Genomic DNA, 13,205 nt, shown 5'->3' with positions numbered 1-13,205 from the left:
CTGGAAGTGGCTGCTTTCTGTTTCCTTTCGCATGTTTTCCTGTTTCATCTGATTTGGGCTGGTGTCTGGAAGCAACTGAGAGGAGAATGTCCACCCTGTGACTGAACTGACATCTGTAGTTGATGTGGTTGATTCATGTTGTTCCTCTGAGACCTCTTAGTGCCCATTCAAATACTGAATGTCTTGTTCACACAAGTAGTCTTAGCCAACTCACATGGACAGTACATGCTTTGATGATAAAACTTGTGGACTAGGAACAGGGTTAGCCCTGCTGACCCCAGCCTCCAAACCCTCTTCTGGGCATTCAACTAATGCTGCAGACACAGTCAGTGCACCTGTGAAGAAGAGACCCACGGCCAAGAGATGCCACCTCACAGTCCACGTATTCATATCTCCATAAATTTTGCATTAAAAGGGGTGTGAACAAGTCGGTCATCGATAGCAGCAGCTATCACAGTTGGAACAAGTAAGTGATTGTGGATGCTAGCCTTGACTATATCTGTGACTCTTCAGATCACACGTATTGTTCACAGATATGCTGCTCTTGTGGATATGTTAGCTGGAATCCAAACGCTTGGGGTTGTCCAGTGGGTTTGTTGATTTTGGGCAGCAGAACCAGTCCCATAGCACAAGGATCCCTCTGTTTGAAATGTGGTTTGCTGAGAGACACAGAGAGACTGTTGTTAAAGAACCTCAAGTCCGGAGCTGCCCTTTAGACACAAATCTAGATGTGTAGTTCACAAAACGCACTGTGCAGATCTTGGCCACAGTATTAGATGAGAAGCTGACTGGACTTCTTTTTAGAACAAGCAATCTCTTTCTCTCAGATGGAGGAAAACCTTCTTTAATGCCTTGTTAGAATTTCTCTTCTCACACATGGGAGAAGATGCTTCTTTTAATATCATTGTAGAAGAGGTGTTCCTTCTTCCTCACAAGAGAGGGGTGCCCTCAACCCCTCATTTAACATGCTGCATAGCAACTGCAGTTTCTATCCGTTTTTGTTTTTTAAATAATAATTCCTTAAAAAATAAAATTTCCTAGTCAATTAATCAGGGGCAATTTTTATTCAAATAAAATGTGAAAAAAAACTGATTAATCTGATTAATTAATTAAAGCCACAGCTTACCTTGTGGATGCAATGACCAAAAATAATATTTTCTAGAACTAGACTGACCTCTGCTCCTCATTTTGTCATCCCCAGATGGTGAAAGCAATCCAGGTCCTGAGAATTCATCTGCTGGAGTTGGAGAAGGTGAATGAATTGTGCAAGGACTTTTGTAATCGTTACATCACCTGCCTCAAAACTAAGATGCACAGTGACAACCTACTCAGGAATGACCTGGGGGGGCCTTACTCCCCAAACCAGTCCTCCATTAACCTACACACCCAGGTAATGCAAAATGCCTCCTTATAGAGTTTTCAGTTTTCTTCCAGCACTGTCATATTGCCAATGGGGGGAAATGGCTCTTTCGTATTTTATTTTGATTAATTTTGCTTGGAGCCAGCCCTGAAGGAGGGTGTTCCGGGAAGAAAGAGGCACTGCTGGGATACAGTGCACCATCCACCCAGAAGGCCGCCCTTCCCTTCACACTCTTTCCACCCTCCATTGGATGCCCAGAATCCTCTGAATTTTAAGGCTGGCTGAAAAGCTGTAGAACATTCTTCTGCCTAAACATGCATCAGATTGACTCCTGAGTCCAATTAACTTTACAAAATGCCTAGAACCAGTTTATTGATAAGGACTGACATGGCTGCCAGAGCTTTTGGACTCCCCTCAAGGGAGGGGCTGGAGGACTCTCCTTATGAGACCCTGCAGTTCAGAAGTGACCTCTACCCCACAGACTATAGGTTCAGTTTCTCCCTCCATTTCACTGTGGCACGGCAGTTCTTAAGGGTTGGTATGCACATCTGGGGCTCCGTATGAAGAAACAGAAATGCACTGAATCGACCGCACTGGCTCCCAGCACCAGTGCTGGATTGCCAGCGTCCTTGGTGGTCGGCCATCCCCAAAACATTCCCCTCGTGGAAGCTCAGATTTGTGTCTCTGCTCCCGAAGCCCGCTTACTCGGAGGAGGCTGCTTGTATAAGCCGTGTCCTGAAACGCTGTCTTGTTTCTGACTTGCCTACGAATATGTTTAATGATGCATGTAATGCGGGAAGCGGCCCTCTTTAATTCAGGCCACAGCTTCCAGAAATGCAGTTGCTTAATTTGAATGATCTGATGGATACATATTTACCTGCCTCCGAATGCAGTCCTAAAGGGGAGCACTGCCAATGCCAATCACTGACTGTCATTTCTCTTATTACATTTCTGTGCTGCCGAACAGCCAAAGCTCTCTGGACAGTTTACAAAAGTTAAAGCCTTAAAAGTACGATATAGTTACATTATATATATTAAAAACTTTTTACATGCACAATATGAAACAATGGTGACAATCAGCAGTAAGAAACCCCAGGACCTGTTAAAAAGCCTACCGTATGCCACCAAAGAGGAAGGTTGAAAAGAAGAAAACATTGTCACCAGGCGGATGCCATGACGGAGAGTATCCCATAGTTAGGGGGCCACCACTGAGAAGGTCTTCTTATTGCTATCCTCTGAATCTTTCCCCAACCTGAGACCTTCCACATGTTGGACCATGGCTGATTGGCTGGGGGATGCTAGGAATTGTAGTCCAATACAACTGGAGGGCACCAGGATAGGGAAGTCTAGTCTAGAATAATAAACATCCTGTGATGTCCCACAGTGCGGTCCCGGAAGTAACTTTTACTGCATTCCATATTGTCGGGAGCTAGGTTCCCCCTTCTTGCTTTCAGACAACAGACCATTGGCAAAAGCTCTCTATATCCACTGTGCATCCAACAAGATATAGCCAGCAAAGAAAGAGACTTTGGCCATGCACAGAGTGATTCGTTGAACCCAAACTAGAAACCCAAGAACCCTCATTTTGAGTAACCCTGGACCCCATCCCCCTGGGAGTGCCTCTCTGGAGACAGGCATGCCTCCTGGCTGTGCGCAGGCCCTCTCGTTGGCTAGCCCTTCTCTCCTGACACTCCGACATGGGTTCAACAGTCGGAACAGGCTCCTCCGACTCCTCTCCCTTGTCCCCTCCTGTTACTTCCAGAGCCTGTCTGAAACCCAGAGATGGTGACCATGAGAGAAGCTTTCCCTCCTCCATTCTCTCTGTGTCTGCAGGCCTCCTCTCCCACTGTTCACCATCCTCATCTGAAAAGTCACCATCACCCGGTTCTGAAACATGCTTTCACGCTGGCAATCCGCCTCTCAACAGGGTCCTTCCCATGGGCACACACAGCAGGACAACGCTTCTCCCCTCCGCCAGTTCTCCACAGGCTCTGCCTCTCCCTTGCTGAGACTCCTCTTCCCAGGGAGGGAGGGAGGGTTGCGTTCACCCTTAGACCCTACCTCTGCCCCAGACTGTGGGGGTTAAGCTCCTTTCCTGCCCCCCAAGTCTTGCTTGCCTACCGCCTCTGTCTTCCTGCTGCCGCTTCCCTCTCTCTCCACACCGTCCCCTCCCTTTCCTTGCTCTTCCCTTTATCTTGCTGCCGCCATCTTGTCCTCATCCCCCTCAGGGGAAAAGTTGGGAAAAGCCCCTGTGCACCTGGGTGCTCGGAACTGGTGAGCCTCGCTGGCCCTTCACATCATGTCTTCTGAACCCTGTCATGGTATTTCAGCAGGATAAGTGTAGTTTTCAAAAGTGGCAATAAGAAACAATGGGCTGTTCTGTGGTTTCCATGTTTCACCATGGTTTATCTGGTTGTCTGAACATGGAATGATCGTCTCCACAGTTCTGGTATGTGGCTACCACAGAGCAGAGTCCCCTGGAAAGAGCCGCAACTGTACAAGTTGCTTTCATTACACTGTACCTGTAATTTCAGGTACAGTGGCTGATGGGATGCATATCCACAGTGGGAGAACTGAGGAGAAGGGAAACCACACTCATATAAACCACTTCACTGTCAGGCACATCCAAGCAAAAAGATGCACCATGGAAACCACAGAGTTGCATGTTGTGGCATGTAAACCCAGCCAATGTTTTAATCCTAAACTAAGTGATATAGAAAAGACACATAAACAGAACGGAAAGCGCACATGAATAATATTTCTCCCAAATATATGGCATCTGTTAATACAGCAGTTGGTGCATGTGTGCGTATTGTGTGGGTGTGTCAGTGTTTGTTCTTGAAGCGTTCGGGTTTTGACTGCTGAAGGGTGTGGGCGTGTTTGCATGCATATATGTGATGTTTTAAAGATCAAAAGCTTAGCCTGCAATCTCATGCACAATTACTGGGGAATAAGCCCAGCTGAACACAGTGAGCTCAGTCTACTTCTGAGTAAACATGCACAGGATTAAGCTGCAACACTGCAGTCTTTTCTGTTTGTTCGTACATTTACTCCTACAGTGGATATACTTCTTGTGCCATTATGTGCAGGAACAAAGCTTAAAGTTTTCCCCCATCACCACCATTGGCAAAAGCAGAAGTAATTTAAAAAATAAAATAAAACTGATCTATCATGATAAGTAGCTCTCCATGTAATAAAAGCCTTGGTGCTTCTTTTCTTAGTTGTTTTTGCTTTGTTTAAAACCTACCTTTTATGTGCGTTCCAGAGCAAAAAAATGCGTTTCAGCATTATATTTCTGAGCCCTAGAGATACAAATAAATCTCTGTTACACTTTGCTGGCAAGAAAAAGATTGCTTCAGGAGCAGGGGGGGAAAAACCAAAGCAAACTTACCATTCTGCCCCTTTTGTTCTCTTGAAAAAAGATAACACAATGAGCGAATGCTTTGGAATGGAATAAGAATAGTTTGGAAAGAAGTGTATATATATCAGCACAAAAAGAAACAATGAAAGAATGTCCTTTTATTTTTATTTCTCTCTTTTGCCCAGCAATCCATCAGTGCTAATTGTAAATGTCTGCTCCAATCCAAAATGATCTCTGTTACCTATCCCTAACAGAATTCACTACAGACTTTTATATCTCCGTTCCAGTGCAGGGGTATCAAGATGTTTTTGTCTTTATCCCTAGGATCTACCTCCCACCCTTTACAGCTCCCCAACTTGGTGTGTCGGGAGGGGAGTGAATTTTCCCATTGGGCCTTTGCAAGTCCAATGATGTCAATGCCCATGGCCAATATCCACTGAGATATTGGTCCCACCCCATGTTGACAGAGAGAGGGAACTGCTGGCAGAGTCCCTGGCTTCATGAAGGTGTGTGTTCTGAAGGTGCTTAGCTGCGCTAGGAAGGACAGCTGCTCCTCCTGACTCCAGCCATTTGCTGCCAATGGCCCCACTGCCATCTGGAGGGCATGTCCTGCCCACGAGAGGACTCTCCAGGCTAGACACTTAACCTCCATGTCCACATTAGCCCCACAAGCCAGCATCCCTGTGTCCCTGGACCAGAATCTCCAGTCCATGGGCCAGTGTTTCCATTTCCCATGGAATCTGGAGGTTCCACATTCTGGACTAAGTTCTTGCAACCTGAGGCAGTAAAAACGAAGTAACAAGCAAACTGCTTTTGGGGGAGACAGTGTTAGTGGGCAATAGGCAGAGCCATTAAAAACGCTCCATGCCCTGTTCCAAGTCTAAATCCATCCTTGCAAGTTGTTTGCTTCCTTTGCTTGCTCTGTTGTTGTTCTTTGCAAGAATCTGGTATACAGAAGCACAAATGTGCCATACATAATAATATATGTATCAGTTAAAACATATGGTTACAAGCATCCCACTTTTCTGACAGCACTTACACGCCTTTGGAAGGAAGTCACCAGAGGCTGGCTTTTTATGAAGTTTGTGTTCATTTACAAATAGACAGGTGATGATAGGAGTGGTTGATTTTTCAGTTAAGGGTGGGCAGAAGGTAGACCTCCAACTTTGGCTGTGCTTGGCTGGCTGGGCTCCTGGGCACAGAAGGCCAAACCAACAGGAGATTCTGTTGCCCACTCCTCAGTCCACCAGGCAACCATTTTCACAGAGTTGTTGCAAGAATAAAATGAGATCCACTTACACTGCCCAGGTGGCAGGATAAAAATGAAACCATGAAAAACAGAGTCCTCTTGTTATATTTCTGGGGTGAGCCTACGTATTCATTCCTCTGCTTTGGAGAGTGCTGCTTCAAATTAAGCCTTGGAGCCTGAAATCGTATCCAGCAAGGATGCAGAACTTCTGACCCAAATTTAACTACCAGGCCACCCCATTCTACCTATGGAGAACTTAGGTGGTCTCCAGACCCTCTGCAAAGCCTCCTGCTGAAGAAGACAGGGCAGGACAAACGAGGGGCCACCTCCTGAAATACTCCGTGAAGTCAGCTTTACTCTTCCCTTACCTTCTTGATCTTGCAAAGAGAGGGGTGCTGGTGCATGATGGTTCTCCTGCCCCCTTGCTCCTCTCCTTGAGGGAAGTGGCCTGCAAGTGCCCTGCTGGCTCAAGGAACAGCTCTTCCGGAGGCCGGCGTTGGTCCATGTACAGTATGTGGGAGAAGGACGTGTGTATGTGTGTGAGAGACAGAGTATCTTTGAACGAGGCTGTGAGAGAGTAGGACTGCAGATTCGAACAGTGGGCAGGGAGTCACCCCACTCACTGGGCCGTGGCCACCTCTGTTCACGGCACGGAGCCCCCATCATGCTTGTCTGGAACCTGTTTGACCCTCGAGCCAAAACAGGTTCTGCATCCATCCCATCCCCTGCTATGCACACTTTCCTGGCAGAAAGTCACACTACCCCCAGTAAGGCTTACTTCTGCTCTTACAGGCGTTGTGCATCCCGTGGGCCAAACCCTCAGGTATTACAGCCATGTGGGTATCACTATCGAAGCTAAGACTTCTGTTGATGGGAGATGCTTTTGGAGAGCCCAGGTGTTCCTTTGCTATCCAGTCAAAATGTTAAACTAAAGTCTGTCTTTTGCAGTAACAGAACTATGCAATGCCAAAGGGATGATGTTCAAGTACAAAAAAATTCTGATAGGAGAAGGGAGGAATGAGATTTTAAAAGTTTATTTCCCATTTAGATTTACTGAAATATCTAAATAACTTAATCATTGATCTTAAAGAAAAAAACAGACTGTCCGTGTTTTCTAATATTTTCTAGAAATGGACTTAATATTCCTTTTACTGCTTTATTGTAGTTTCCCTTATGATCAAAATTAGCAAGAAACTTGCATAAAGGAGAACAATAATTGCTCAACGAGCATCTCGTTTGTAATTTATTAGTTTCTATTATTGCGAGTCACCATGGCAACGCCTCGCATCCAGGGCGATGAGAGAGATGTTAGATATGAGCCGACGAGGCTCCAAGCCCCAGCAAATGGAGATGCACATTTTTATCAGTAATTTTCATGAAAATAATATGTGAGGAGTTAATGAGATGGAAAGCCATCCTGTGGCTATTGTGAGTTTTTTTTTTTAAGTGTTGATCTAATTAGAATGCATCGGTCAGGAAAAGTAATGAGGATTTAGCGCCTCACAAAGATGTGAGGATCATATCAGAAAATTAGCACAAGTCTTTGGAAATAATCAGGCCCTTGGAGAGGTACTAAAAAAAAATAAGAAAGAATGAAAGAAAACCCTCCTTCCCTCTCCCTGGCATTTTTGCGAGTGTGGCTTCCACCGAGGAGCGGTTCCACTCTCCCGCTGCCAGGGTGGCACATTGTGTAACTGTGGAGAAGAGAAGCTCACGCGTTTTGGTTAAAATGAGCTAAGCCATGCCTGCTCCCACCCTGGTGATGCATCGCGAGGCTGAGAGGAGGCATCGCTTTTCGTTATAAGAAAGGAACAAATACCAGAGCATGTTTTCTGCATCCTGTTTGATGGATGCAGGCCTTAGCTGCAAACTAACTACCCAAGGAGTTGTTTGGGGCTGGGGGAGCTGTTTATGCATGGCCCACAAAGAAGAAATTCATCACACAAAAAGAGGACAAAAGAGAGTGTGTATCTGCATACAGTTTGCATATGCTAATGATATAATCACACACATATATTATATGGTGGGGATAGAAATAGCTCGCATAATTTAATAGAAATACAATCCATCCCACCCTAGCAGGGGAAAATGATAGGGCATTCCTGCTCACTTTTCTGGCCAAGGGTTAACTGTCGCTCAGTGGCTGAGCATCGGTTGTGCACGGCGAAAGGCTCAGGGGGAATTGCCACCTTCTCCGGGTAGGACTGGAAAAGCTCCTGCCAGTCCCAAAGTCCCAAAGAGCCACTGCGATGGAAGCCCTGCTTTCTGTCATTCTCTCCCTCAAGGCCTTGCTGTTCTCAATTCTGATAGCTTTCAACTTCAAGTCAGACTTAGACCAGATCACCTTTCCGATAGAGGACACCTTCAAACAGAGGATGGTTTTGGGACGGTCCTTCAAATAGATGGCAGTCCTTTGCACTCTAGGACACCTTTCAGGAGGGTATCCATTGACCTGTCTGTCAGAGTATCAGTTAGCAGTGCAAATCTTTTCAGGAGTAAGTCCCATCAGGCTCTAAAGGTCTTGCACACAGTTAAATTGCTACAGGATTACAGACTTACAAGGGGGCACATTTTAACTTTACAAAAACTTGCCCCTGATTAACTGACCAGTTGACAGAAACATTATTTGCAGTATGGAACCGTAGAAGAAGCATCCCTCTTCTCTGTCCTATAATTGGAATGCCTCTTAGTGTGAGGTTCTGAGGCAGCACCAGGGCTCCCTCTTCTGGTCAGAGACCGGAATAGCAGCCCTGGTGGTTGCAGGACTGAGCTCACAGTCAATTGCAACTGGCATGTTACGAGCGCCACCTGGGAACCCTGAGGGAAGAGCTATATGAGAACAGCTCTTCCCTTCAGATGCGGTCTTAGCAGCAAAGGTCTTTGGTGTTGTGGGAGTGCGCTGTGCTGCCTGGAGCCTGTCTCAGGAGACTCTGCTGGTTGCCTTGCTCCGGCCTCCATTTCTGGACCATGCCCGGCTTCACCTGCTCTGCCTTCAGCTCCAGTCCCAGATATCCGCTTCTCCTCGGCTTGTCTCTCTGGCTTTCAACTCCTGACTGGCATTAACTGCTCTGCTCTATTTGGGTTGCCTCGCACTTCTGTTGCCTGCCTTGACCTCTGGACTGCCTGACTGTGATTCGGAAGGGGCCTGAATATTGTGCTGGTTGTCTGGGTCCTGGTGCCCTGACCTGATACCCAGCTGCCCACGCCCTGGATGCTGACCCTTAGTTGCATAGTAACATAGCAACTCAGAAGGGCCCCCCGGGCCATCTAGTTTGACCCCCCAGCCCATGCTGGCTCTGCTCACATAACGTCCAACATGTGGGTGTCCAATCTATCCTTGAACGCCCTCACTGATGGGCCCCCACCACCTACTGTGGAAGCTCATTCCATATCCTGGGGGTCCTAATCGTCAGGAAGTCCTTCCTGGCATCTACCCTAAAACCCAATTCCTTTTGCTCCACCCCACTGGATCCAAGACCATGCATCCTGTAATGCCTTTCGTCCCAAAACAAAAGGAAAAGTGGCTTTTGCTGCACAAGGATTGTTTGCCTCCCAGTGTTGATGCTATGCTTGCTTGATTGGGATGCCTGGCAGTGTGTGGCAGCCCTGCTTTTTTAGTGGTGTTGCAGTAGCAGCAGCTGCAGCCATACAACCCCAGAGGAGTGTACTGGGATGTCTTGTAAGGTTGCAGAGGATGTAGTGATATGACCCTCTTGGATGCTGAGAATTGCACGTCAACCACAGAGGGACGGTGGGATGCACCCACTGAATTACTGATGAACAAAGAGAGCCAGGGTGGAGTGGTGCTTAAGAGCTCAGGAGTGGACCCAGGCAACCTGGGTTCTAGTCCCCACCCAGTGAGGAAGCCAAATGAGTGACTCTGGGCCAGTCACAGACTCTTAGCCCAACGTACCTCACAGGGTTGTCGTGGGATAAGAAGATTGAGAGCAGGAGGAGGAGAATTATGTAAGTTCTGAAAAGAAAGAGAGAACGAAAGGGGGGATATCGATCTAATAGATAAATACTAATACTCAGGGAGACAAAATATCTCCAAAGGTAAAAGGCCTTCATGTGACCAACCTGTTTGTTCCCGTCGCTTTTGGCTTAAACCACTTCCATGCACCCTTTGGGGCCATTTGCTCTGTGCCATTGTGCTGGCCGCATCCTGTGGTCACGAGAGCATACAAAGCTGCCTTATTCCAACCCACAGCTCTGGTATAATGTTATCTGTCGCAGGAGTGGGGAACTCATGGCCCTCCAGGCATTTTGTTTGAGCTATAAGGTACGGACCAAATTAGACCATCATCTACTCCAACTCTCACCAACATCGGTGCCCCCTAGATATATTGGACTATGCTTCCCATCCGTCCCAGTCAGCATGCAGCCTGAAAATGATGGGAGCTGTAGACCAGCACACCTGGATGGCACCAGGTTGGGGGAAACTGGTTTAATGTGATTATTAGGAGCTTTCCAGAATTTCAGACACTTTTCAGATGTGACTCTTTCTGAGTCCTCTCTAGAGAGACCAAGGATGGGATCTTTTGCATGGCCCTATATGGGCATACCCATAGGATGTTGCCTTATTTGTCCATCTGGCCCAATATCTGTAGTCTGATTCATCTCCTCAGGGCCTCCGGTCAGGGATAGGGTTAGGGTTATGATTGCAGGATTAGCCTGTGTTCAGCCACTGAGTTATGGAGGCTGCTGTGCAGTTAAGCTGCATGCTTCTGGGTCATTTCTACCCAGTGCTGCTCGAGGCACAGCCCAGCTTCACTGTCACCACCACCAAAGTTACCTATTCCTGCAGCAACTGGGAGCCAGATCAGAAATCTGAATTCCTGCACACAGATGCCGAAAGTCCAAACAGCTTTCTCGCATTACCTTCAGCCTTCTAAGCCTGCGCTGGCACTCCACCATTGCAACATGAGCTGGGAACAACTTGTCAAATGTTGTTTCCTCACACAGCAGGATCCCAGGGCATGTCAAAAAGGATGCCACAAAAATGGCTGTTTTTGGCAGGCTGAGCTGACACGTGGCTTTCAACATGTGTTCGTGCTTCCCTTCCATAGACAGAGCAGGATTTGGCAGCATGTGCTTCCAAGAGGTGGCTTGTGGGACACAGAACCTTGAGGTGACCAAGATTTTCCTGGCCCCATCCTAAGGGACTTCATCTTGCAAATCAGTGGGGACACAACAGATCCAAGGCTCAGGCCTACGGAGCATCGTAAAACAAGCAGACTTGCAAGGGCTAATGTGCATATACTGTTCTGTCTGTCTGTCTGTCTGTGTCTTTAAAGGGCTCTGTCTCCTAAAGACACCCCTATTTGTTAAAAGGGAGGGGAAAGAAGAATATTGGATTTCAGAAACAAAAGCCCAGGCTGGACGATTTGCAAGGGGTGGGAGGAAGTGAAGCAAGTGTGAGCAAAAAGCTGGCTGTGAGTAATTTAGGAAGATCCACTGCAAGAGTTCATCAGACGTGGGACTCCAGAGGGAGAGCTCCAGGCTTCACCTCTAGCAGCCCACTCTCTAACTCACTTCTGCTGAGTAGGGACTTGGGGGTTGAAAGATATTCATCTGCCTGTTTCCAGTCATAAGGTCTCCAACTTTTTTCCTGGCAAGGCTCCTGTGCTTTTAACAGTTGAGTGACAGGCAGGAAAAAATAGCAAGTGAAACTTTTTCATAACAGTTCTCCTGCATGCCAGGATAAATGTTCCACCCACCCCATCAACTTCAGTCTGCTGCGTAACTTTTAAAGGCATAGGAGCAGAGCCTTGCACATCCCCTCCTCAAACACACATGTGCGCACGCACACACGGACGCACAGAGGGAGGGAAGAAAAACCTGGCAGGGCTTCACAAATCACGCTAGGTTTGACTAGACTGGAACTCTGAGTTTGCTCTGTATTAGGAATCCTCTCATTAGTTATCCTAATATATATATTCTTGAGGCGTTTGTCACCACACAATGTACAGGTGCATATAAAAATCCACTGAACATGTGTTGGTCCTTCTAGCAGCCAATGATGGGACCTTCCTAAGTGAATCTCAGCACCGTGTGGGGAGGAGAGGGTGTGGTGGGGTTGGGTGTCACTCAACCAAATAAATAAATCTGATATCTGAGAAGTCAGAGTGGATTCAAATCACTGTGCCAGCGTGGTGCTGACTTGAGAATGCTGAGGAAGGAAACACCACCAATGCCTGTTACATTTGCTAACTCACTGAAGATTATAGCAAAACTCCCACCAATTTTAATGAAGATGGATTACATCCAGCCCAGAATACTATTTGAGTTTAAAAGCCAGCTTAGTTTAGCATAAAAACGGCTGTTTTTAAAAGCTAGCAGCAAACAGTGGAGGGGGGAGGAAACTAGAATGTATTTAAGCAAGCCAGGCAAAGCCGTTCTGCCTGTCCATCTGAGGTGATCTTGCAGGTGGAGCATCTGACACAGCCAAAGTCCTGGGAAGAGGGTGAAGGAGGGCTCTTCTTTCTCTTTCTCTGTTCTGTTTTGTTTTTATTCATTTCTCTCCTATGGATTGCAGCAGGAGGGAATAAATATGCCAGCTCCAAACTTGGTAAAGTTTTAGGCTGCAGAAAGGTCAGTGCCACAGCTAGTCATGGCAAGGCCCCTATCAAGGCCTCTTACCCCGGCAAGAGAATTGTTCTTCCCCCTTTCCCCTTGCTTGTTCACCTGCCTCTTACTCTGAACCAAACAATGGAACTGGTGAGAAGGAGGAGGAGAAGCAAGAGCAGCTGTTGACAATGTTCATGAGAAGGTACACTCAGGAGAGGGGACATCAAAGGAGACTTGCCCAAGGGCCTCCAAAACCAAGAGCTGGAACCGGACAGAGATGTTGGATGTTCTTGTACCTTGATGGCCCAATTCCATTTTTTAGCTCTGAGTTCTTGCTGCTAATAACTAATCATTGGGAAACTGGAAGGAAGATACTGCACAAAAGTTGAGGAGCTACCAAAGCGTAATAGCTCAGTGGAAAAGGCTGGAACCAAAGGAGGGGGCATGGCTATCTGAGCAACCCAGACTGGGCTGAATTTGGCCTGCATACTGGCACCACTGTTTCAGGAGTTTGTTGGGGGCATGCTAGAGGAATGAAGGACACACGGGATCCCTCAAGGTCATGGCTTCCCCAGGCATCCTGTGCCACAGGAACTGTGATGGTACCGGGTTTTCAGTTCCTGCACCTGGGCAATGTCCAGCAGCATCCCTTCTTCTCAGCAGTG

General features: G+C 47.1%; 1 protein-coding gene across 13 annotated transcripts in view; it reads left to right on the top strand.

Moving 5' to 3' along the window:
* PKNOX2 (PBX/knotted 1 homeobox 2) overlaps window positions 1-13,205 on the top strand; it is a 372,168-nt gene that overhangs the window by 310,469 nt on the left and 48,494 nt on the right. For all 13 annotated transcript variants that reach the window (XM_044437340.1, XM_044437344.1, XM_044437343.1 and 10 more), the window contains one exon: window positions 1,202-1,390. In XM_044437340.1, coding sequence (XP_044293275.1) covers window positions 1,202-1,390 — 189 coding nt within the window. The remainder of the gene's footprint in view (window positions 1-1,201; window positions 1,391-13,205) is intronic.

The sequence above is a fragment of the Varanus komodoensis genome, unplaced genomic scaffold (assembly GCF_004798865.1).
Source record: "Varanus komodoensis strain SLA01 unplaced genomic scaffold, ASM479886v1 scaffold30, whole genome shotgun sequence".
NCBI classification, from domain to species: domain Eukaryota; kingdom Metazoa; phylum Chordata; class Lepidosauria; order Squamata; family Varanidae; genus Varanus; species Varanus komodoensis.
This window is presented reverse-complemented; position numbering and strand designations above follow the sequence as displayed.